At 42.3% G+C, this 26,346-nt stretch overlaps 1 protein-coding gene across 1 annotated transcript in view; it reads right to left on the reverse strand.

The window, feature by feature from the left end:
• The window catches only part of ofcc1 (orofacial cleft 1 candidate 1), a 569,853-nt gene that overhangs the window by 270,497 nt on the left and 273,010 nt on the right, over nucleotides 1-26,346 (reverse strand). Inside the window, exon 17 of the mRNA XM_059985698.1 lies at nucleotides 12,301-12,464. Coding sequence (XP_059841681.1) covers nucleotides 12,301-12,464 — 164 coding nt within the window. The remainder of the gene's footprint in view (nucleotides 1-12,300; nucleotides 12,465-26,346) is intronic.

Here is a 26,346-nt window from a genome sequence, read left to right on the forward strand (position 1 = left end):
GACAACTGAATCATGTGGAGTTGAAATTTACATTTCCACTCATAAAATTAATGTTAAAATTTGGATGGAGTGAGGGATTTGGGGAGACCTTCAATATCATCAATTAATGGGATAAGCAGGAATAATAACTTTAGTTTCTCCTTTTCATTTATGTAGGAACAGCCAGCTGGAATCTGACTGGAAAATGGATCAGCTCATCCAATAGATCGAGGGGCTTCTGTCAAACATAACACTAGACATTGCAGCATGCCCCTCTTAAGAGGAAAGCAGATCTGAAATGAAGCTAGCATTTGTGCTGGAAGAACCAGTGAAATACTTTCAGGCTTGTCATGTTAGAGCATTGGTCAGTAGCATTTGTCACGACCACACAGGCAACTACCGGCCAGTCTCCACTCAGCTAATAGGAGTCACCGGTCGCTCACTTCCAGTTCATCACTTGCAGTCTATTTGAACCCAGCTCTCATCCACAAACCTTGTTCACCCATTAAACCAGCCAGCCTCAACCAGTTTCTCTTAGCCTTCAGTTGCCTTGTCGAGTGAAGTACCTGTTCTCTCTTGTTTTGATGACCCTCGTGACTTGTTATTTTGCAAATTATCAGTACATTATCATTTTTGCTAAGCTCTCTCTGCTGCTCTGCTTTTGGGTCAAGTCTCTGCTAGGTTTCCTGACAGCAGTGTTTCCCATCTATGCCCTTGTCCTTCCAGAGCTTTGGAAATAACTGGTGAGGAAGATCCAGATCCATCTGGAGGCTTCCAACGAGGAACAGTGTTTGTAGTGTGTCTCCCATCACACCACTGGGATGAACCATCTCCCAGCGCAAGGGACAGGGAGATACACAGTCTTTTTTTGTTGTTCTTATCTGCTGAGGAGATCCGTGTAGGAATCCTTTCAGGGGTGGGGGGGTGATAGTGGGGAGTCAGACTCATAGCAGTGAGTGAAATATGAGAAATTGTTCAATAGGAGTTCTGGTCAAATCACCAATCATTGCTCTCCTCACTCGTCCTTGTCCTCTTTTCACTGCTTGATATTTGTGTTGAACCAGTGCCCCCACCAAGCAACCACTTTCACCATTCCTTCCCGATCCAGAAGGCAGTAGAGGAAAAGGAAGATTGCTTCTGGGATTGTGTCACCACTCCCTCTGATCCTAACAATCACCAGCCTGTGTCTTAGGGGATAACTAGGTGGTCCAGCAAGGCAGGTGGCTTTAGAGAATACACGCATCTTTTAGCCCTCCCCTGTAGCAGGCAGATAAGTGGACTTCTAATGGTGGGTTTGCACAGCACAGGATTATCAATTTTAGTTGTATGCTGGTCATGGGGCAATGTAACCTGCTGGAAGGTGTGGAGGGAGTTAGTGCCCTTCACACCTGTGGTAATAGGTGTCAGCTATTACCACAGTCTGCCACAGGGCATATGGCAACCTTCATTCAGACTACATGTAGGACAGGATTTCAGTTATGCCAACTTTGCTTCAGCGGTTGCATCTCAAGGAGATACGCACGCCGATGCTGGGCTCCTCCACTTCCTTCAGCTTCGAAGACATTAATCTTGTTATGACTTGTTAATCTTGTTATATCTTTACTTCATGATTCAGTCTTCCAGCTACCAAGCTTCTTGCTTTTAGGTAGCACACTGTCATCTCTATCTAGGCCTCATTCTGCCAAGCATCTAAGAACTTCCAGGATCAAATATTTATTAACTGGTGTCAACAGGCATGGTAGTTCTGAAGGGTCATAGACACTAAGCATTGCTAAGTCTTTTCTTTCCACCGTTTCTACTTGACTGGCTGAGTTCTTCCAGCATTTTGGATTGTTTTAGGCAATACCATTCTGTGCCATCTACACAGCGCAGCACAACTGCCAACAAACAAAGTATGCTGGAGGAGCTCAGAGGTCAGACAGCATCCAGGGAGAGGAATTAACAGTTGAGATTTTAGGCCAAGACCTTTCACCTCAGCCTGAAATATTGACTATTAACTCTTCTCTCTACCCAGCAACAGTATAGTAATACCTTCACTACTGCTACCGTTCACCATTTTCCTTGCATGGGCAATTATGGATTGGCATTAAATGCAGGCATTGCCAATGAAGCTCACGTAAAAACTGAAGGAAAATAATCCACGTTCATCACCTCAAGACTGGAGTTAGACTTCAAGACTAATCCTTAAGGGAAGCCTTTTACAGAGATACAAGTGGCATCTATTGGAATAATTTTGCAATAACAGCTACCACAGAGAAATACATAGTGCTTCCTCTGCTTTAAAGAACTAAAATTTAGTAAATCAACACAGATTTTGGTAGCCCACAGACCATTATGGTTTTCAGTCTACTGCTTGTAGGATGAATATTGTGTTACTTCTTGTACTTTCCAGTTGTCCTGGGACATGTATTAAAAATTGTTTATGACTGACATCAAAATGTGTGAGCCCTTTATGACAATAAAAAATATTCTACTGGGACACACGGATTATTGCTGGGCCGTCCTGCTTACAATCTCAATCAACCATCTGGAATTCACTGATAATATGGAATTGAATGGCAAATAATTCAGAAATATTTTAAGGGGATATTGACGAATGATTGGGTGAGGAAAGAGAATAACATGAAATCATTCACATTGGTAGAAAAAAAGGCTTCCATAAAATACCCTAATCAAATCCACAATATCTTTCTGTATATTTTCCAACAGTGGCAACCTTAGCAAGGCCTTTGACAAGGTCCCACAAGGCAGGTTGTTCAGGAAGGTTTTGTCACTTGATATTTAGGGCAATGTGATGGATATTCACTGTTCAGGGCCAGGTGGCTCTTTTTGCCAAGTTCAGCTTTCTAATATAGCATTTGACACTTGTGGAAAACTAAACATTCTTTAAACTTCCGAATAATATTCATTGTTCCGCTACTTGTTGTAAACGGGAGCCAGTCTTCAGTGCTTAACAGAAGTACAAGCAATAATCAATCTGTAGTTTAAAGGACAGCTTTGCAAATAAACAAACCTGTCTATAGAGTACAGAATGCTGGTCCACAGCATGGAATTAGTTGAAGTGTAAAACAATGGGGGTCTGTTAATTGGCCTGTATATAGATCAGGGAAGCTTGCAGGCCAAATTGGTACTATCATTTATCACATCGAATAGCTGATCTATTAACAGTTGGATGACATGTGGACTCAGGGGGTCACCTCTCACAGCATTAACTTGTGGTATATGAGACATCTGTCCCCAAAAGTTTTTAGACTATTTATGTGAAAGGTATTTGAAAAAGCTATCATGTGTATGAAGTCATTTTTCCCATGTGGCAAAAAAATAGTATAAATGTAGGAAAGCAGTCAAATTTGTTAGGAATGGTCATGGAATGTCAAGAAGAATAACAGAAATACAGGGAAAACTGGAATCCATTCCTCTGCCTTCAATTTCCGCAATGGACTGCTCATTCACATGCAACTCATTGGTATGTCTGTTTAGCTTACAGGAATTGTACCTAAGTTTTGGAAATCCTTTATGTTTTAGAAAGCATTTGCAATTTAGAAATCTTTTACAAGATAAAATCCTCTGTGAGTTTTAAATTTGTTTTTTCATCTAAATTTAAATGTGTATGAACTATGTTTAAACTATTTTGTTAGCTGGAAGTATCTCCTCCTTGGTTAGGAGGGGGGAACCCATCATTTAAATAGTGGTTATTGGCTGCTAAAATCGCCAAGAAGGATAAACAGGGAATTGAACTAGACTTTGAAGATTGGGTAGTTACAGTATAACCTCGCCTTAGTGAGGATACTCATACCTATCATTATTGGATAAGGCTTAAGATCTTGTGAGTTTATATCTTTCCAATCAGCAAACCCAATACAGTAGTAAATATGATTTGACAATGGCTTTACTGCATAAACAGAGAGTAGTTGTAGATGGTCGCATCTCTGACTGGAGCCTGTAACTTGTGGTGTGCCACATGAATCTATCTTGGATCCATTGATATTTGTCATCTATATCAACAATCTGGATGATAATGTGGTAAACTACATCAGCAAATTTGATGGTGACACCAATATTGGGGGTGTAGTGGACAGTGTGGAAGGCAATCAAAGCTTGAAGTGGAATCTGAAAGAGGTAGAAAAATTGGCTGGCAGATGGAATTTAGTTCAGGCAAATGTGAGATGTTGCACTTTGGGAGGACAAATCAGGATAGGACTTACACACTGAATGGTAGGGCGGTGAAGAGAGTGGTAGAACAAAGAGATCTGGGAATACAGATCCATTATTGCTTGAAAATGACTTCACAGATCAATAGTCATAAAGAGTGTTTTTGGCACATTGGCCTTCACAAATAGAAGTATTGAGTACAGAATTTGGGATGTTATGTTGAAGTTACTGTATATAATACATTTAAAAAGCCTAATTTTGTGTATTGTATGCAGTTCTAGTCACCTATCTACAGGAAAGATATCAATAAGAGTACAGAGAAAATTTGCAAGGATGTTGCTGGGGTTGAGATCCTGGGGCTAAAGGTTAAGTAGGTTAGGACTTTATTCCCTGGAGCATAGGAGAATAAAGGGAGATTGATAGAAGTATACAAAATTATGAGGGTATAGATAGGGTAACTGAAAGCAGGCGTTTTTCCACTGAGGCTTGGTGAGATTAGAATTATAGGTCATGTGTTAAGGGTGAAAGGTGAAATATTTAAAGGGAAAACTGAAGGGGGGTGGTGGGGGACTTCTTCACTCAGAAGGTGGCAAGAGTGTGGAACAAGCATGGTAGATGCAGGCTCAATTTCAATAGTTAAGAGAAATTTGGATATGCACATGGATGGGAGAGGTAAGGAGGGGTATGATCCGGGTGCAGGTTGATGGGACTATGCAGAGTAATAGTTCAGGCATAGACTAGATGGGTCAAAGGGCTTGTTTCTATGCTTTATGATTCTACCATTTCTTAGTAGAATTTTTGGTCAGGTCAAAACTAAAAAGTGTTCAGTGATAATTAGATAAATGGTTTGAAAATCAAATTTGTTATGTAATGGCACAACTGAACTGATTTTGATGCCGTAACCAAATGAACATATCTTGCTATGTAGAAGTGCATGCACAATCACTCCAAGAATATCTTCATCAATATACTTTTACTGGTTAACCAGTATGAGTAAATGGGACTATTTGATAACTTAGCTCATTGCTTCTAGGGAGCATTTGTTTGGGTGCAAATTAACTACGTTATCGCGATGACAATTCAAGAACATTTCCCTGGTGCTAAGCACTTTAGGATCTTATAATTTTTGAAATACATTAGATCAATAAAAAATAATTTAATGCCAGGCACTGTTTATTAATTAATAAACAAAAGTGTTAAAGAAAAGTGATGAAAAAGTAAATATTTTATTGCCCTGTTAATTTTTCCAGATCAGTATAGTGGCATTTATCGGGGGCATAGTAATTCAGTTCTGACCTTGACTGCTGCCTGTGTGGAGTTTGCAGTTGCTTTCTGTGACTGTGTGGGGCCGTGCATGCTCTAGATTCCTCCCACATCTCAAAGGCAGGCTGGAAGATTGATTGGCTGCTGTAAATTGCCGCTAGTGTGTTGGTGAATGGTAGGCTGGGGAGTGACTGATGGGTTTAATGGGAATATGAAACAGTAAAAGTCAGTTAAATAGGATTATTGTCAATGGGTGCTTAGTGTTTAGCATGGACTTGAAGGGCCAATTTCCATTCTCTTTCCCTGTATGTCTCTTGGCGTGTTGGAGATTATTTGCCTTGAGTTAATAAAGTTAATATCCCTGAAACTACCGAGCCTTCATTGTTGCTAGACTGCAAAACTGTCTGAAGCTTTAGGATTTTTTAACAATATAATTTTGGTATGAATATCCCAAAGTTGCTGTCAGTGATTCAATTATCTCCAGAGACAGAACTCTTTGCAGACTTCTGCATTGTCGTCAAGGAAAAATCAGCAAAATCAGCATGAATTTTGCTATTTACAAACAGGCTTTATTGTAAGATACCCTGACTTTATTGTAGTTCAACTGATCATTCAATCATGTGCATTAACAAAAATATAAAGTGAATCTAAAAATACTCTAATAGCAGATTCCACATTTTAACTATTCTCTACATCTTACAAAACAACTTTTTGTGTGTGGATTGTAATTGAGTCCCAGGAGCATCAACAGATTTTCTCTTGTTTGTGATGACATTACAAAATGTACTGGAATTTAAAATAACAAAATTTATTTGATTTTAATTTTCAAGCTCACTGGAAAACAAAAACCTGATGCTTCCTTGCTGACTGCAAATTCCAATCAAATATTTCATCTAGAAAGACCCTGAGACAATCAAAGAGACTACAAATAGTGGAATCCCCAGCTACATAAAAAGTGCAAAGAACTCAGTGGATTAGGCAGTCCACATTAACGATCTCAACCCAAAACATTGATTGTCCATTTTCCTCTGTAGATACTGTATGACTCATTTGGTTCACCCAGTGCTTTATGTGTCGACTCTAGCAATCCACAAAGATTGGCAACACAACTGTGTTGGCATCAGAGTGAGGGTGCCTGGAGTATTTGCATGGATGTAGTGGACTAACTATCTACTTGGCATGAAATATTTTAAAGGAAATAGACTGCCAATATGGGTCAAGTTATCAGACAATGGGGCATATACTTTATTCAAAATGCCATTGTTAATGAAACCAAAGAAAAAATGGCAGGTAAGTGAAGGTTGGTGTAGAGAAGGTACTTCCACTTAGAAAGTGATAGAAACACAAGAAAAAAAAGTTATTCCACTGTTCAAGCCAAGATATATTGGCTGAGAGTAGAGAAGCCTAACGGCTAATGTAAAGGGAGGAGGTGAGACAGGAGCTTGAGCTTTTGGTTGGACTGAGGAGGGGTGAAAGATGACTGGCAATTTATGCCAAATAGAGGAGGAGAGTCAGGGTGGGGTTGGAAAACAGTGGCAGGTGGATGATACCTGGAGGCAGACAAAGAGAAAAAAATAAAATGAGTGGCAGGTGGAGTGAGGTGGGAGCAATTTTACAGACGGCTGCTGCAGTGTGATAAGGAGGAACATAAAAAGCTACCGGTGCTGGAATCCGATAACTCAAGGAGGTAATAATGGCAATCAGTAGGGGAGAGGTGGACGGATGGATCAGTAGGGCAGATGGGACAAAAGTGTGGATGGGCAAAACCTATGGGTGGATAGAACCAGGAGGGAGAAGGGAACAAAGATGGGAGATGGGGTGCAGCTGGAGGGGTGGGAAAATGAAACTGAAATTAGGAATGAAATAATTATTACTAAAATCCCTCTGTAGCAAGAGAGCTATGGATGGTGGTGAACCCATACAGAGTAAGATCTAGGATTAACTCAGACTTGAAATAAGCAAATGAAATCCAAAGGCAAAAATCACAAACAGTAGTAAGAGGAATGGAACTCCTACCATTGAGTTGAGTGGTCAGCACGAGGCCATTAAATACAGACTTTCCATGAAGGAATGTGGCAAGTAATAATTGGCAGTCTGAGTCTTAAAGGGACAGAGGCAGCTAACGATACTCAGGCAAATTGGGGTGCTGAAACTCGGATGCCCGCCACTGTTCACTCAGAACCATGATTGTAACCCCTTTCCTACAGCTGGCTCCTGACAACCCAGGGCAATCAAGATGGTGCTGGTGGAAGTACTCTATCTAGGTAGGGTCCAGGAACCCAGCTTCTTTCTTCTCGGCCATATCCCCCCCACAATCCATGAGGTACTGCCTTTTACATCCAACAAGGCAAGTGTCCAAAACTTGCCAGATTGTGTAGGCGGGTTGTCCCTCAACAATTCTGGGAGATGGAGGTAGCTTAGGAACTGGAGCCAAGGGGTGGGCACTAAAGGGCTTGAGGTGGGACACACAGAATGAGGGACAAATCCACATAGTGCTCAAGAGTAACTGGGTTAATGTGTCATAGGTTTTAGACTGGGCAGATGTAATGAAGGGCCAATTTTCTGGATTCATCTGGGAAATCTCTAGTTGAGAACCAGTCCTGCTGACTGGGAAGAAGAGTTTGTCCTTGCCTTCTCCAGCAGTTGGCCTGGTCTTGTTGTTGCTGCCGCAAATTGACCAACAACTTCTCTCTTAACCTACTCCTGGCGACTTCTCTGGACCAGTTGGTCTGCTGATCGAATCCCTATCTCCACCTCTTGTACCAGGAACAGCGGAGGATGGTTCCCAAAATAGCATTCAAAAGCGGACATCCCAATTGACAAATGTTGAAATATGTTGTGTGTAAACTCTGCCCAGATAAGGTTGCCTCTCCAGGTGGTAGAGGTCCCTGAGGCTAGACATGTGTATGTTCTAATCTATGGCCCAGTTGACCTCTGTTTGTACATTGGTCTGCAGAAGGAATCCATACAACAGACCTGCAGAGGCCCTAGTAAGCTCACAAAAGGCCTTCCAAAACCTAGAGGCAAACAGGGAGCCATGTTCAGAGACAATGTCCTGGGGGAAACCATGAGTCCTGAAGTTGTGCTGTAACATGAGCTTGGCGGTCATTGAAGCTGATGGCAGTTTGGGAAGAGGTACGAAGCAGCAGATTTGGAGAATTAGTCTACGGCCACCGTGATTACTATATTACTCCAAGATGCTTGAAAACTTGTAACTAGGTCCATAGAATTGTGAAGCCAAAGGTGAGCAGAAATGGGGAGAGGCTGAAGCAGACTTTGAAGCTGTGCTCAGGGTTCTTCATTTCATGTGCAGATATCACACACCAAGACATCTTTAGTCATGCCTGGCCTGTGACGAACTCTAGGGTGCAAGCCACCCCTGGGTGCCTAGCCAGGTTTGAAGTGTGTCTCCAGTTGAGCACCTCCAAATGAGCAGCTTTGAGAACAAAGTTACATCTGAGAGGACCATTACCCAGGTCTGTCCCATTTTGCTCTTCGGCTCAGCACATGGGCGCCAACACTCTGGAGCTGAGAATTATAGTTGAAGGTCTCTCTTCCCTGCTAGGTGCATCAAACTGTTGAGAGGACATCTGGTTTTTAATCCTGGATGCTAAGTAATAATAAATAATAGGTTCATCTTCCTTATCACGGACCAATGTACTTGTCTAGAATTCAGCCTCTTTGCATCCTCAATGAAGGCATGATTTTTGTGGTTGGTCCAAATCACAAATGGATGTTTGGACCATTCCAACCAATGCCTCCATTCCTGCTGTGCCAGTTTAACAGCCAACAATTCCCAATTCCCAAAGTCATTGTTTAACCCCATGGGAAAAGGTGTCTAAATTAGAAGGCAGAGGTCTGCGACCCATTGGTTGGGGACCACTGGTCTATGCAAGGCCTTAGTCAACAATCCTTCTTGGTGACAAAGAAAAAACCAGTCCCAAAAGTTGGTGTGGACAGTTGAATAAACCCTGTATCAGGGCTTCTTGGATATAGTCCTCCATGGCTTTTTCTCTCAGGGGACAACAAAATGTAGAGCCATCACCAAGAGCTCTTCCAGAAAGGAGAGGACAGCACGAGTTCTTTAAGTATAGACTTCCCATGAAGGAATATGACAGGCAGTAATTAACCGTCTGAGTCTTAAAGGGACAGTGGCTGCTAACCATACTCTGGGTTACTGAAGTGCCAAAACTTGGATACCTGCTGTTATTCAGTTGAATCCAGCAGAAATCTCATTACCCAGACCATCAGAGTCATAGAAACATACAGCATAGAAACAGGCACATCGACCCATCTGGTCCATGGCGAACCACTTAAACTGTCTAGTCCCATCGGGCTGCACCGGACCATAGCTATCCATACCTCTACTATTCATGCACTCACCCAGACTTCTCTTAAATGTTTAAATCGAAGTCGCACGCACCAATTACACTGGCAGCTCGTCCCACACCCTCAAGACTCTATGAGTGAAGAAGTTTCCCATCATATTACTCTTAAGCTTTTCACCTTTCACCCTTAACCTTCTCCTTTGCAATCCTTTTGCTTCCTGACGATTCTCCTTCACCTTGTCTGCTAGGGCAATCTCGAGTCTTCTTGATTTCTTTAAGTGTTCTCTTGGATTTTTTTTATACTCCAGGAATACCTAGTTTGTTCCTACCTACCAATACTTGCAATGCACCTCACTTTTTTCTTAACCAGTGCCTCAATATCTCGTGAAAACCAAGGTTCTCTAAACTTGTTGTCTTTACCTTTTATTCTGAAAGGCACATACAAGATTAGAACTCTCAAAATTTTATTTTTGAAGTCCTCCCACTTACCAAGTACACCTATGCCAGAAAACAGCCTGTCCGAACCCATGCTTGCCAGATCATTTCTGATACCATCAAAATTGGACTTTCTCCAATTTAGAATCTCAGCTTAAGGACCAGACCCATCCCTTTCCATATTTACTTTGAAACTTTATGATCACTAGATGCAAAGTGTTCCCCTACACAAACTTCTGTCACCTGCCCTGACTCACTCTTAACAGCAGATCAAGTATCACATGCTCTTTCATTGGGACCTCTATGTACCGATTGAGACTTCCCTGAACACATTTGACAAACTCTACGCCATCCAATCCTCTTACAATATGGGAGTCTCAGTCAATATGTGGAAATTTAAAATCACCTACTATACCAACGTTACGTTTCTTGCAACAATCTGCAATCGCTCTACAAATTTGTTCCTCCAAATTTGTATGCTGTTGGAACATACTGTCGAACCAGAAGAAATCTCTTTACCCAGACAGTTGTTAGAACATACTGTAGAACCAGAAGAAATCTCTTTACCAGACAGTTGTTAGAACATACTGTAGAACCAGCTCCCAATTGGAACTTTCTTCTAGAATAGGGATTTCCAACCTGGGGTCCATGGACTCTTTGCTTAGAGGGATTGGTTCATGGCATAAAAAGGTTGGAGCCACTGTTCTAGAGCAAACACACAATTTGTTTCTAATAAGTTTGTTGGCATGTAAGCATTGTTGTCAAGACCAGAGTTTAGTGTCAGTCCCTCTTTGCCCTTAAGAAGGGAGTGGTGAGCCATCCTCTCTACATCAACCCTATTAACCCTTTCATTTCACCAAGCCGTTCCTTGGCTCTTCGTCTTTCCAGGGCTATAGTCCCCTTCTCTTCTGTCCCTTTCAACTGTTAGTATCTCTCATTTATGCTTCCTCTTTTCCTCCCTTTTCTGATTTTTCTTAAAGACCCCTTTCTCTGTTTTGTTCATTGCTAAAGCCATCCAAGGGAAGGTGATCCTCCAACAATGTTGGGTTGAGAGTAGCAGGATTTAGATCCAGATGAGATGAAATGCAGTCAATCACTTTAAGATGATAAGTAGAGGAGGGGAAGATAAAATCATTAAGCCTCAAAAATCACCCTAATGCCAAGTGCACCACATGGTGGCAGCGGAATGTTTTACCCATTGAGTCAATAAAACAAAGTTTCAGAAGCAATGAAGAGCACATGAGTGTAACTGCCAATTAATGTTTCCAACTAGAAATGCATTTTCCGGGCAATCAAATTAATATAGTGATACAAGTTTCGATCAGAGAAGACCTCCAATAAAGTACAGAGCTCCAAATCAAACTGGTATAAATTCAACATCAATCTGTCTAATGAGAACAAGACTGCAGTGAGATACAAAAGAAACAGTGAAGGAATAATGTAAAACAGAAGCCACAAAGTACCAGCTTGATTGGCCAGACAGCTTTTCGGCTCAAAGCAGTGCAAAGCACTTTGACAGACTTCTTCCCCCTCACATGCAAACCCAACCTTCTGTTGAAGTGCAGATTGTAGAATTATCAGCGTATGTTGCTGTATTTGTACACAACCCTCCAAGAAGAGTTTTAAACATACGTTGACAGATATTAATGTTTGTGCTAAGTCAAACATACTGCTATTCTGTAAATCATTGGTCCACAACCTTTTTGAATGAAAGCTGTGTTTGTTCTTCACTCAGTAAGTTATACATTCCACCCATAAACACCAGATTAAGCTACAGATCAGTTCTTCTTGGAAGTTCTGGGGGAACTGTCCATACTCCTATGGCCAGGTAGCCAGTGTGGAGCTCTATTTACCCTTTTATTTTTGTGAATTCCCCATCTGAAACATCTCAATATTTTTAAGATTTAATAGACACTTGAAAGCTGTGGTGATCCATCCCTGAGTAAGGTTGCTCGCTTCAAGACAGGACACACCGGTGTAAATCACAGTAAAATCAAAGTTACTCTCAAGTCTAGAATCCCAACTATAGCTGATACTTTCTTTAGCTGGTCTTCCCTTAATCTGTGGGCTAAATGAGAGAAAATTAAACACAATAACACATTTCATCCTAAATATCATTAGATTTTAATTTAAACACTCTTACCTTAATAAATGCAAATACAGTATAGTGAGGGAGCAGAGGGAATTCAGAGTGAACAAGATGACTGTGATCAGTATGCCAGGGATGCCAGAATGTTGTGTTCTGTAAAAGAGCCAATAGAGCTTGGCTGCATCTCCTATTGGACGGGTTGTGCTGTAAGTCAGTCGCTGAAAAGAAAGACACGCAATCAGTGTTGAACACAATGACTTCTCTCTGTTCCTCTGTTTACAATGAGCTCCAGACACATCCACAGTACAACCTGGGCAGTGGGTAATAATCTTGCAGTTACCTCCTCTCCTTTGTGGTCTTACTAACACATGCTGCAGTATTACCCAGCAATACTGATTTTAGCAGCATTATTTCAGCCCCATTTTTTCTGGTTGTTTCCTTAGGTCATATAACCTACTCAATATCCAAAGTGTACTCAATGTGTGAGGAACTCGTTTGGGCAGCAGGGTGTTTGGCACCTGCACTTAATCACATGTGTACAAATGAAATACTCCATTGGTCCATGGGGCTTCAGTGAATGGGCTGGGAGGAGTAAAGGCACATTCATGCTGTTGATTGGCTGTTTGCCTGATTGGAGTGGAAGAAGTTCTTTGGGAAAACTGATGTTTAATTTATGTTTCACTTGTGAATGTTCTGTCTCTGATGCCATGAGCCTGTGATACTGCTGCAAGTAAATTTTTCATTCCACCTGTACACACATATATTTGTGCATATGGCAATAAACTCATCTTTAACTTTGACAAGATCAGGTAACAAACATTTTGACTTTGAACAGTACAAAGTCTTGATGCTAGAACTATTAGAGACACCTTACTCATCGTAACTTAAAAGGTTTAGCATCAAAAATGATAACCAAAGGCCACAGGATTGTTGTTTAAGTCAATGTGACTCACAAGAGTACCCTTTGGAGAAGCAAATCTGATGGCCTTATCCCAAAAAGATGATAATGTGATTCCAGACCAATAATGGTTTGCTCATAAACACCCTCTAAAAAGGTTTGGCAAGCTTCTCCATTGAATAATTACTGTTACACTGAAATGGAGAAAGGATAAGACTGGCTAGTCCACCAGCAAGCAACCTAGTGAATCTTGCAAAGCTCTCGCTAAAATCTGAAGACTACTGTCTAAATTCTGGCAGAGCTGTCTCACAGATGAGTCACAGCCAGAGGTAAAGCAAAAGCCAAATGACAGCAGATGCTGTTTATCTGAAATAAAAACTCAAAATATTAGTTATAAACAAGAAAAAAATCTGCAAGTGCCGGAAATCCAACGCAACGCACCCGAAATGCTGGAAGAATTCAGCAAGTCAGGCAGCATCAATGGAAAAGAATAAACAGTCGACATTTCAAGCTGAGAGTACAAATCTACTACTCTACTACAATACTCAGGAGGACAGGCAGTATCTGTGAAGAGGGCAAAAGGGTTAATATTTCAAGGCAATAACTGTTGAAAGATAATCTGCCTGAAACATTAACTCCTTTGTACATGCTGCCTGACCTTTTAAGTGTTTCACAAAGAGAAAATCTCCAGATGCTGGAAATCCAAGCAACACACAGAAAATGCTGGAGGAACTCAGCAGGCTGGGCAGCATCTCTGGAAAAGAGTACAGTTGATGTTTAATGGGACCTGATGAAGGGTCTCGGCCTGACGTGTTGTCTGTACTCTTTTCCATAGATGCTGCCTGGCCTGCCAAGCATTTTCTATTTTTATAATTTTTATGGTCATCCTTAAAAAAAATCGGTAGTATGCAATTGGTTTATTATTGTTACATGTACCAAGATACACTGAAAACCATTGCACACCATCCGGACCATTCCAAACACAAGTACATTAAGGTAGAACAAGGCAAAAAAACAATAACAAATCCTTGGGGAGGATCTGCAATATTGATTGCTAAATGTGAATTGTGGCACTACCACTCAGTACGTTGTTAAGTCTGAAGATCGGGTCTGTGCTAATTAATTAGTGAGGAAACCAACCCAAAAGATGAACACACTTGCTTCCATCCTCACCAATCTACCAATCAGATGTTTCTTTTAATGACGATTTTGGTAAAGTTGACCACTATATGGTCCTGGTAGAGACAATGTCCCACCTTCACTATAAGGACACCGTCCATCATGATAGACTTAGCAGCTCGAAACTGGGTATCCATGATCTACTATGAACCATGAGCAGCAGGAATATACAAACTATGATCTGTAACTTTACATCAGGCATGTCCCTCACACTATAATTACAGCAGTTAAGGGATCGACCTGAATCAAAGTCCAAAAGGCCATCCTGGAACAAAACCAGCGATGCCTGCACAGGAAGTGCAGGGATAGCTATATGCTTAGCAACAAAGACAGAATGCAATGGACAGAGTTATGGAATTCCATGACAAAAGAATCAGATTGAAGTCTGGTATGTTGCCACATCTCATTCTGAATGATAATAGGTAATTCATCCACCAATTACAGGAGGCTCCAAGTATTCATTCTTAACAACTTCACAGCCTGATAAGAGAGAGCACATCAGACAAAACTGAAGCACTCAGTTGGATGAGCCATTCCTGCTTTCTCCTTAGATCTCCATTAATTCTGAAGCCAGTTTGACTCAGCCTATTTGATATAACAGTGTAGCAAAGGCCACTGGTTACAGCAAGCACTATGCAGGCAGGCCACACCCTGACTGGTCTTCAGGCCTGCACTCCAGGAATAGCCTTGTTTCCAGATAAGCTTTTTCAGTAGAGCTGCCTTGGGCACCTGCCTTGGGACTCTGTGGAAATTACTTAGGAATGTCTACTTCAGGACATTCCTATCAGGACATTCCTAAAACAGGACAATCTATCTAATCTGGATAAGCACCATCTAATTGGCCAATCATCAAGGTGATGCAAAACACCATCAACTGTGCCACTAGTAGCACCTACTCACTAATAACCTAGCAGTTAGGGTTTCACCTCAGCCTTCTCCAAACATAGACCAGGGACATAAATTCGAGGCATGAGGTGTGAGTTGCATCCAAGCAGCATTTAACCAAGTATAGTATAAAGAAGCAACGACGAAACTGCAGTCAATGGGAGTGAATTGCAAAACAAGGCCTAAACAACATTCAGACACAGTATGATAAGCAACAAGTAACATTCATACTAAAGAAGCACCAGGGAGTGGTCATCTCCATTAAAAGCCAGTCTAACCATCTACCCTTGGTTTTCAACCATTGCCAAGGAATTCATCATCATCCAGGCAGGGTGTCACCACTGGGAATGACCTCAGTTTGAAGCAGCTACATAAATATTCTGGCCATTAGAGCACAGCAGTAGCTGAGTATCCTGTGACATGACTCCAGGAATAGCCCTGCTTCCAGATCAGCTGTTTCAGTAAGCTACAATATGGGCATCTTCTTACACTGTGGAAAATTCTAAAGGATATCTTGGTATAAGTAATACACACTGGCCTTCCAAATTAGATCCTGGAAAAGAAATAAGAAAAAAGGAAAAAAAAAACACATTTTGACAACCATAAATAAAGCTAGTGGCATAGAATCCCCACAGTCTTTGTGCAATACCTCAGGCACTATGTACGTGAAGCTTTCATTGAAGATATTTATGGAGAATGGAAAAGCTGATCTTGCTGGCCAGTATGGATAGGTTGTCTAATTTCAGTAGATACAGGCGGTGACTTGCAAAAGCAATGGAAACAATGAATGGAGCAGCTGGCTCAAATTCAGTAAAAGCTTACAACATGACAAAGACTTCCAAAGGTAATTGGCAATTACAAAGCTCGCCCTATGGCAGTTGGAGAAACCATGGCTCTTTTCCTGGGAGTCTTTCACTCAAGGTCAGCTCCAATGTCATCCAAGTTTGCAGAGTCTTTGCCTTACCGTAATGACTGCCCACTTTATTGTATCTCCGGGTCTTTCAGTGAAGTTATTGTCTTGATTCTCTTTCTTTATGTTTTAAGTTCCTTGGAGCAACTAGGAACTGACAGGAAAGCTCTTGTCTTTTGATAACTGTCATCAACGTCCCATACATATCAACTAAAATGGTGACAAGCATCTTTCTGCAACACTACGCTGAGAATGGTGAAATGCATTTCAGTACCTGTCTCACTAAAACAAATTCACTGGCAGGTACTTGACATTGTTCCTAGTCCATTTTGCATAATGTTAATTTTATTTGGCAAAATAAGATAGCAATTCACCAATAGCATGGTGATTCAACTGAAAGTAATGAACTGGCTTGAAAATTCCTTGGCATCGCCATAAGCTTCTGTTTTCCTTGAGACAAGAAATCACTGGACGTAACTATTCAGTATATATTGTATCAGTCTTGACAGAAAGTTCAATATTAATTCAATATCTTTCGAAGGTAACCTAGTTATCTGAAGACCACTTAGAACCTGGCACAAGTACAACTGGCTCACAGAATCATAGGTCCAATAGGAGGGAAGCCGTTGGCCAACTGAGTTAATGCCAGCTCTCTGTTAGGACAATCCAACTTCCTCGGAGAGACAGTTAAATAAGTATGTGAGGGAGAAAGAAATAGGAAGAGTAAGCTGATGAATGAAAGAAGGCTCAAGCAGAGAAATGAGTTGGAGAAGTTGACATACATATAACAGTTTGTCTTAACTCTATAATATTCAGTAATGGTAAAGCTAGAAGACTATCTTCTGTTTAATAATAAATGTACATTGCCTTATTTTGTATTTAATACTGAAACTGCCATCATGCAGGCAGCATATAAATTGGTGCTGATAATTTATTGAGGAATTGTGCTAAAATATTGATCAGTGGCTATGTGGAACACTGGAACACACTCCATCTCAAAATATGTTGGGAGTGAAGAAGATTTGGTTCTGGTTACAAAACTGAGGAAGGTGGATTTTTATTAGACCAGCATATATTACTGAATAAGGTGGGTAACGGTAGTTAAGCCATAAGTCTTCCAAAATCTAACTGAACGGTGGAAAAAGTTTTAGTAGCTGAATGCACTACACTGCTCCCTTATTCCATGAATGCTGACACAGGTTGGATATATTCTTGAAGTGGAGCATGTGACTTGATACTGAATCATGTGAGATCTCAAAAAGCTCACATGTATAACAATAGTTTCTGAACTCTTTTCCTTGTCCATGTATCCTGAAAGTTCAAACTGGAACAGTGGGCGATTACTACTGTATGCCAATCTCAGTAGTTATGTATGAGTTAGGACAAGTTTAAATTTACTGAAAGCAACTTATTACAGGACAAAAAAAGAAATTACAATTATCCAGTTACAACGTTGCAGTTCTGGCTGAGTTTTAAATCAGCCTATGTTTTACGGGGCTGAGAACATTTACAACTTTAAGCAAGTGTTTTATTTCCTGTCTTTCTCTTTTGTATTTCAATCATTCTTTTCCTTGGCCAGCATTTAACAGCAGCCATTAGTTGGCACACATCCAGTGTCTGGATTTAAATCTATAAGAAATAAAAACAAAAGTGTTTGATGTAGTCAGCAAGCTAAGGAGAGAAACTGGGTTAATTTTTCAGATCCATAATCATTCGTAATCTAAACCTTCCTGCGTGGGAAGCTAGGTTCAGTCACTTGGTATTCAAGATGAGGTAGTAAATTGGATTAGACACTGGCTTTGTTGGAGAAGTCAGAGAATGGTAGTAGATAGTTGCCTCTCTGACTGGAGGCCTATGACTAGTGGAATGCCACCAAAATTGTGCTGGGTCCATTACTGTTTGTCATCTATATCATTATCTGAATGATAGTGTGGTAAACTGGATCAGCAAGTTTGCAGATGACAAGAAGATTGGAGTGTAGTGGACAGCGAGGAAGACTATCAGAGCTTGCAGCAGGATCTGGACCAGCTGAAAATTGGCAGATGGAATTTAATACAGACAAGTGTGAGGTGTTGCACTTTGGTAGAACCAACCAGGGTAGGTCTTACACAGTGAATGATAAGGCACAGAGGAATGCGGTAGGACAGAGGAATCTGGGAATACAGATCTATAATTCATTGAAAGTGGTGGCATAAATAGATAGGGGTCATAAAGGAAGTTTTTGCCAATTTGGCCTTCATAAATCAAAATACTGAGTATAGGAGCTGTGATGTTATATTGATGTTGTATAAGATGTTGGCAAGGCCTAATTTGAAGTACCATGTGCAGTTGTGGTCACCTACAGGAAGGATGTAAATAAGGTTAAAAGAGTAAAGAGAAAATTTATAACAATGTTGCTAGGACTGGAGGACCTAAGTTATAAGGAAAGATTGAATAGGTTAGGACTTTATTCCTTGGGATGTAGAAGTTTAAGGAGAGATTTGATAGATATATACAAAATTATGATGTTTATTGATCAGGTACAAGCAAGCAGGCAATTTCCTCTGAGATTGGGTGGGACTGCAACTAGAGGTCATGGATTAAGGGTGAAAGGTGAAAAGTTTAAAGGGAACTTGAGGGGAAACTTGTTCACTAAGAGGAGTGTGAAACAAGCTGCCAGTGAAAGTGGTGAATGCAAGCTCAATTTCAACATCTAGGAGAAGTTCGAATAGGTACATGAATGGCAGTGGTACGGTGGCTTATGGTCCAGGAGCAGTTTAAATAGTTCAGTATGGACTAGATGGGCTGAAGAGCCTGCTCTGTGCTGGACTTTTTATGATTCTATGAAGGGGAATTGACCAAAGATGTTAACATTGTTTCTCTCCCTTCATGCTGTCTGACCAGCAAAGAACATCCCGCACTTTCTGTTTTTATTTCAGGTTCTTAAGATCCACAGTTTTTACTTTCTTATTTACGCACACTCTTTTGCTCTTGCCAATAGTGGTCCCTACTTTTGCTAAGTCAAGTTTACCCCTTAAGAAGGAAAGGAACTGACGTTTTCAATTGCATAGCATTGTGCTAACATTCACACTTAAGTCTCACAGAATTGTGCAGTATAGTTGTGGCTGCACATTATCCTCTACTAAAATTTGATTGCAGTTGATAACAGGAAATCTTGAAGCAACGGGCAACGTACAAACAATATATTGTTCTCCCGATCCTGCACTGGAATATCCCCCATCACATCTAATGATATCTGCAGAATATTTTTCATGACCAGTTACCATGAAATTATTTCATAGTTCTTAGTAATGGTACATTAGGATGAACATCACTCTTTTAGGTAGTTTGGTAGCACTCACTGAGTTAGATATCAAATCTTATGTGAGAACAAAATCCAGACACACAAGAGATGATCACAGAAAATATTGCCCTTGGGATAATATAGTGAACCAAAGTCCTGTTTGCCTTTCAAAATGGATCAAAGGGCATAATTTCAGAGCCAAGCATCGAGGTTCTACCTACTTTTCTGGACAACACTATCAGCATATAACATAAATAAAACAAAATTAAGATATAAAGCAAATCAACCAATAGGATTTTTCTACAGAAGAATGACATTAAAAAGTAGGGAAGTTATGATAACTCTGTGCATAACCAGTGCTGTTGAAAGTTTGAAGCAGCAAACAAGATGTTGAAGGAGCCCAGGTAACTTCTATGGAGGGAAATGAAGAGACTTCGTTTCGGGTTGAGACTCTTCATTGCTGCTTCAGATGCCATCAACTGCAGTCCTTTGTGTCCTAGAGTTCTGGTTGCCACATAACAAGAATACAGAGGAACAAGAGGGTGCAGAGAAGAGTAATACCAAAAATGCAATGGTACACATTTCAGGAAAGCATGAATATATTGAGTGGTAAGAGAAACAGTTAACAGTTCAGCTCCAGGACCCCTGTTCTAATGAATGGATTCAGAGCGAATGTGTCCATATGTGGGAATGAGAATTTAGAGGAAACATATTTAGCCAAACAGGAACAGTAATATGGAACTCACTACAACATAGAATAGTTGAAGCCTATGATAGAAACACACGTTTAATGAGAGACAAAATAGGCGCATAAGGGAGAAGGGGGTACAGGGTGACACTGAAAGATGTGAATGACAGACAGCAGCTTGAGGATGGATACATGAGGGCTTGGAGTGGCCGGGTTATAAAGTGCTTCTGTGCTGTATTCACCTAATTATCTCTTATCCCATTTCTGTCAAGTGTTTGCTTTCTGTCTAGGATAGGCTGTTGTACTTCCTGCGTTACAATGGTGATGGTACATGACTCGTTCTAATGCACTTTGCACACCATTGTCATGGAGGTTCTGCAGAAGTGCAAGCACTTTCCTCTTTACTCTTATGACAGATATTAAACTTCCTATTAGAGATTAAACTCTGTTCATTTCCAAGTTTTAAAATGCTTGCTATTTAAAAATTGCTGATGTACTTTGACTTGCTAAGGGTTATGGTTGAGACTTATATAAAAATACTATTAGTTTTGCATTTAAAGGAAATGCATTCTTAGACCAATATATTGGTGCTACATTGGTACTGCTTCCTACACCCATGCTGAGCTCATCAATTTAATCAATTTTGCCTCCGGCTTTCACCCTGCTCTTAAATTCATTTGGTCCATTTCTGACACCCCTCTCCCCTGTCTCAATCTCTGGAGACAAACTGTCTACCAACAGTTTATAATCCTTCTGATTCCCACGGCTATTGTGACCATACCTCTTCCCACCCAACCTTCTGTAAAGAAACACTATTCTCTTTTCTCAGTTCCTTCCTCTTCACCATACCTATTCCCCGGATGCTGCCCTCAACTGCACCTCCTCCAATTCTTGAACAACCACGTTCACACCATCTTTCCACTGCCTTAACAGAGATAGAGTTCTTCTCGTCCTCAACTACCAGGCCATGAGACTCCGTATCCAACATATCATTATCTACAACTTCTACCAGCTTCAAAGGGACTCTAACGCCAAACAGTTTTGCCACCACCCCCCACTCCTTGCTTTCAGCAGAGACCACTCCCTCCATATTCCCTTGTCTATTTGTCTCTCCCTACTTATCTCCTTCCTTGCACGTTTCCCTGCGAGCAACAGAAATGCTACACCTGAACATTCACTTCCTCCCTCACCTCCATTCAGGGACCCTAACAGTACTTCCAGGTGAGGCAACAAGTCTGCTGGGGTCATCTGTTGTATCCAATGATTCCCGATGAAGCCTCCTCTACATTGGTGAGACCTGATATAAATTGGGCAACCGCTCAGTCGAGCACCTCCGCTCCATCCACAAAAAGTGGGATTTCCCAGTGGCCAAACACTTTAAGTCTTATCCCTTTTCCCTTTCCAACATGTTGGTCTGTGGCCTCCTCTTCTGCCACAGTGAGGCCACTCACAGGGTGGAGGAGCAACACATGATATTCTGTCTATGTAACCTCCAATCTGAAAGCAGTAACAATGATGACTCCTTCTGGTATATTTTCCGTCCCCCTTCACACTTCTATTTCCACTCTGGAACCTCTTCTCCTTACCTGTCTAGCACCTCCTTCTGGTGCCCCTACTTCTTCCCTTTCTCCCATAGTCCACTTCCCTCTCCTATCAGATTCCTTCTTCTCCAGCCCTTTGCCTTTTCCAATTACCCAGTTTCTTACTTCAACACCCCTCTTGCCCTTCTACTTGTCCTCTTTTCACTCCTCACAACTTTTTATTATGGTATCTTTCCCCCTTCCTTACCAGTCCTAATAAAGGCTCTTAGCCTGAAACGTTGACTTTTTATTCCTCTCCATAGATGCTGCCTGACCCGCTGTGTTCCTCCAGCATTTTGTGTGTGTTTTGCTCTGGATTTCCAGCACCTGCAGAATCTCTTGTATTGCACCAAAATTGTTCAGACAATCCAGGAAGCAAAATGCAGGAGTCAGTAATATATCATTTAGTGTTTTCAGAAATTTCAGAATCACATATGATCACTTTGTAGTAAAAAGTATGTTGAGCTGGCCAACATGAAACACGTTTTTTATTCATTTGTCTTGTGCAGTACTACATAATGATATTGCTTGCCATTTGGAGTTATATGATGGTTTTCCTCACGCTGTAGCTCCTTTTAGTCTGAGATACCCTAAAGCACTTTTGCTCTGAATCAAAGAAAACCAAGCCATAGCCAAGTATTCTTATCTGAATTAAAAACCTTATGGAGCAAGTGGAGGAACAGGTAGAGTAACAGGCCATCAATTCCTATTTTAGTGTTCTTGCAAATCCAAAGCCAATTCTTTACCTGCCAGAATTACAGAGAGAAACAAGATGTGCAAAAAAAATCTCATAAGGGATGCTGAATGGGAAGTTGTCCATTGCTGAACACAGAGCATGAATGCACAAACCTAGACTTCCACAAAGTAAAGGTGGAATAGGAGGCACATCACTGAAGTAGTAATCCAGAGTAACCTGGATGAATGGTCCAAAGACCCAAGTTTACATCTACCAGGGCAGCTGAGTAACCTAAGAGTCAGAATCAAAGAGAAACAGGCACTTTTAACCTGCCAAGTCTGTGCTGATCAATAACCAATCATTTGTGTTAATCCAACATTAATCCCATTGCACGTTCTCACCAGCTCCCCCAAGATTCCATCACTCACCGACACACAAGGGGCGATTTACAGCTGCAAATAAATCTACCAACCTGCACATCTGTGGGATGTGGGAAGAAATGGGAGTACGCAGAGGAAAGTCACATGGACACAGGGAGTGCGTGCAGACTCTACATACACACACACACACCCTCCACTCTGCTCCCCTAAATTCAGTTAATTAGTACATTTAGGGGGTGAACATTAAATGTTGACTTTATTGATGATCTCACTTCCTACAAAAGAAGTGTTAAAATTTAAATGTGAGTTTAACTTGAATTTTGCCAATTCAAACAAATGTAACTACAGGTTAGTCTCTGGTGACCTTACAGCACCTGGTACCAGATCTGCCTTAGTGCCCTGGTAATCAAGCATGTATTTAATATTTGGGTCTGCAGGTATAGTTTAGTGTGTCTCTGGATAGATTTATTATCTGATTAAGCTCCTCATAGACCACTGGCTTTGTCTGAGACACTAAATCTGCAAGATGGTGGAGAGGAAGGGTAAGTGAAGCCTGCCTCCAATTCTCCTCCAGAAGATATGGCTGCAATCTGTGGATACTTGAACAAATGGGGGCACACAGTTTAGGAGTTTGTTGGAATTGAACCTGGACCGAAAGAGTGCTCATGTCGAAGTTATTTGCATTCCGGTTGACTAACGATAAAAAGAAACCTATTTCAATCACAAGCAGTCAAATGGAATAATAATAGTTTTCATGAGCACTTGGCTGGAGAAAGTTTTATGAGATAGAGACTCACAACAAGTCTATGCACAAACAAGGTTGTTATGAATTTACCAGGATGAGCGAATAGGGCATGCCTAATGTTTGGAATTAATTCTGGACGAGTTATGGTGTTTTTCTGTAGTGATGACTTCTATGAATGGATTAATCAACAGGTTTGTGGCTTTTACAAAGTTTCACTTTGATGCACTATCAACAATTCCAAAAGACTGGAAGTAGAGTAAATACTGAAAGGCTTTTATTAGCAGTAAAACGGAGCACGTCAATGCTGGATGACTGCCCTAGACTGTGGGAGGAGCAGTGACACAATCACCTTTATCCAGGGGTCAGTGGGAGGAGCCACAGGAGCAGTCAGCAGAGGGACGTGTCCAGACAGATATACATGGTTTACCACATTCACCCTCCTTTTTAAAAAGAGAGTCCCGCGGGGTGAAGTGACTGACAATGTTTAAGACAAGTATATTTACAGGTCAAGTCTATCAGACAGTCGAGTCCGTCGCTGCGATCTACGTAGCACCGGTGGTGATTGCACCAGTGACGGTGGTTGTGCTGGCTCCGGCCTGACTTGAGGTGCCAGCCCGTTAGGCATCAGTAATCCCTCGTGCGTGTGCGTGGCGCCCGGTATGAGAGTGTCGTGAGGTGTCTGTGTAGGGCTTGGAGTGCACGGTGTCTTGTGGGTATATACATCAGTGGGCACAGGGTTCATGGTCACCGTGGATTGTTCGGGGTAGGGGTCTGGTGCTCCTGCGGGTGCCAGGTCGCGGATGGAGACCCTGTCCTCCCGCCCATCAGGTAAGACCATGTAGGCATACTGGGGGTTCGCATGAACCCTCTCGATCATCGTGGAGTATTTATTGCTCCTTGCATGTTTCCGGAGCAGCACTGGCCCCGGGGACGTCAGCCAAGCCGGTAGGATGGTCCCAGTGGCAGACTTCCTGGGAAAAGAAAAGAGTCGCTCATGAGGGGTGGCATTGGTGGGCGTGCATAACAGGGAGCAGATGGAGTGGAATGCCTCGGGGAGGACCTCCTGCCAGTGAGAGATCGGCAGTCCCTTAGACCTAAAGGCTAAGAATGTGGCCTTCTACACCGTGGCATTCTCCCTCTCCACCTGTCCATTCCCCCGGGGATTATAGCTCGTGGTCCTACGAGTTGCAATACCCCTAGCCAGCAGGTACTGGTGCAGCTCGTCACTCATAAAGGAGGACCCTCTGTCACTGCGGATATAGCAGGGATATCCGAACAGAGTGAAGAGTTTGCGCAGGGCTTTTATGACTGACGTGGCAGTGGTACGGGGGCAGGGGATGGCGAAGGGGAACCGCGAGTACTCGGCGATTATGTTAAGAAAGTACACATTGCGGTCGGTGAAGGGAAGAGGGCCCTTAAAGTCAACACTCAGTCGCTCAAAGGGGCAGGTGGCCTTGATGAGTTGTGCCTTTTCGGGTCGGTAGAAGTGCGGTTTGCACTCAGCACAGACTTGGCAGTCCCTGGTCATCATCCTGATCTCCACAAGGGAGTAAGGCATGTTCTGGGCTTTCACGAAGTGGAAAAGCCGGGTGACCCCCGGGTGGCAAAGGTCTGCATGGAGGGCGTATAGCAGGTCGATCTGCACGCTGGCATACGTTCCCCGGGATAGGGCATCGGAGGGCTCATTGAGCTTACCAGGCCTATACATAGTTGTAGGTGGAGAGTTCAATTCTCCACCTCAAAATTTTATCATTTTTGATTTTGCCCCACTGTTGGTTGATAAACATGATTGCGACTGAGCACTGGTCGGTCAGCAAGGTGAACCTTTTGCCGGCGAGACAGTGCCTCCAGTGCCTAATAGCTTCCACTATGGCCTGGGCTTCTTTCTCCACTGCGGAGTGCCGAATTTCAGGGCCTTGAAGGGTACGGGAGAAGATCGCCACTGGTCTTCCCGCCTGGTTGAAGGTAGCAGCCAGCGCAAAGGAGGTGTCACTCTCTATTTGGAAGGGAATGGTCTCGGCTACCGCATGCATTGCTGCTTTGGCAATGTCCCCTTTAAAGTGGCTGAAGGCCACGTGGGCCTCGGCTGAGAGGCGAAATGTGGTGGACTTGACCAGGGGCGGCATTATCTGCGTAGTTGGGCGTAATAGGAAAAGAAGCCCAGGGACCTTTTGAGGGCTCTGAGGGTGTTGGAAAGAGGGGGTTCCAACAGAGGGTGCACGTGGTCAGGGTCAGGGCCAATGACTCCGCTCTCCACGACACACCCAAGGATAGCAAGTTGGGTGGTTACGAACACACACTTGTCCCTGTTATCGGTAAGGTTAAAAGCTTTGGCCGCTTGGAAAAATTTTTGGAGGGTGATAGAGCCTGCCGCCCGCCTTGAAGGCAGTGTAGGGGCGGTCTTCCAGGCAGATGGGGAGCTGATGGTAAGTGGATTTTAGGTCTATGGTCAAGTACACCTTGTACTGAGCTATCTGATTGATCATATCCGCGATGCGGGGTAGGGGGTACACATCAAGCCTAACCTAACCTAACCTATTGATGGTCTGGCTATAGTCCACGACCATCCTATTTTTCTCCCCGTTCCGAGCAACAACCACCTGGGCCCTCCAAGGACTTGCGCTTGGCTCAATGATCCCCTCGCTGAGCAGCCGCTGCACCTCTGACTGAATGAAGGCCCTGTCTCCCGCGCTGTACCTCCTGCTTTTAGTTGCCACAGGTTTACAGTCGGGGGTCAGGTTGGCGAACAGCGGTGGGGGAGGGATCTTGAGAGTGGAGAGGCTGCAAGTGGTGTCTGTAGTGTGGCTGTTGGCATGGTGTGGGTGGGATGTGCCGGTCGGTGCGTGTGGGTGGGCAGTAGCGGGGTATGTGATGAA

This window comes from Hypanus sabinus, chromosome 1, assembly GCF_030144855.1.
Source record: "Hypanus sabinus isolate sHypSab1 chromosome 1, sHypSab1.hap1, whole genome shotgun sequence".
In the NCBI taxonomy this organism is placed as follows: domain Eukaryota; kingdom Metazoa; phylum Chordata; class Chondrichthyes; order Myliobatiformes; family Dasyatidae; genus Hypanus; species Hypanus sabinus.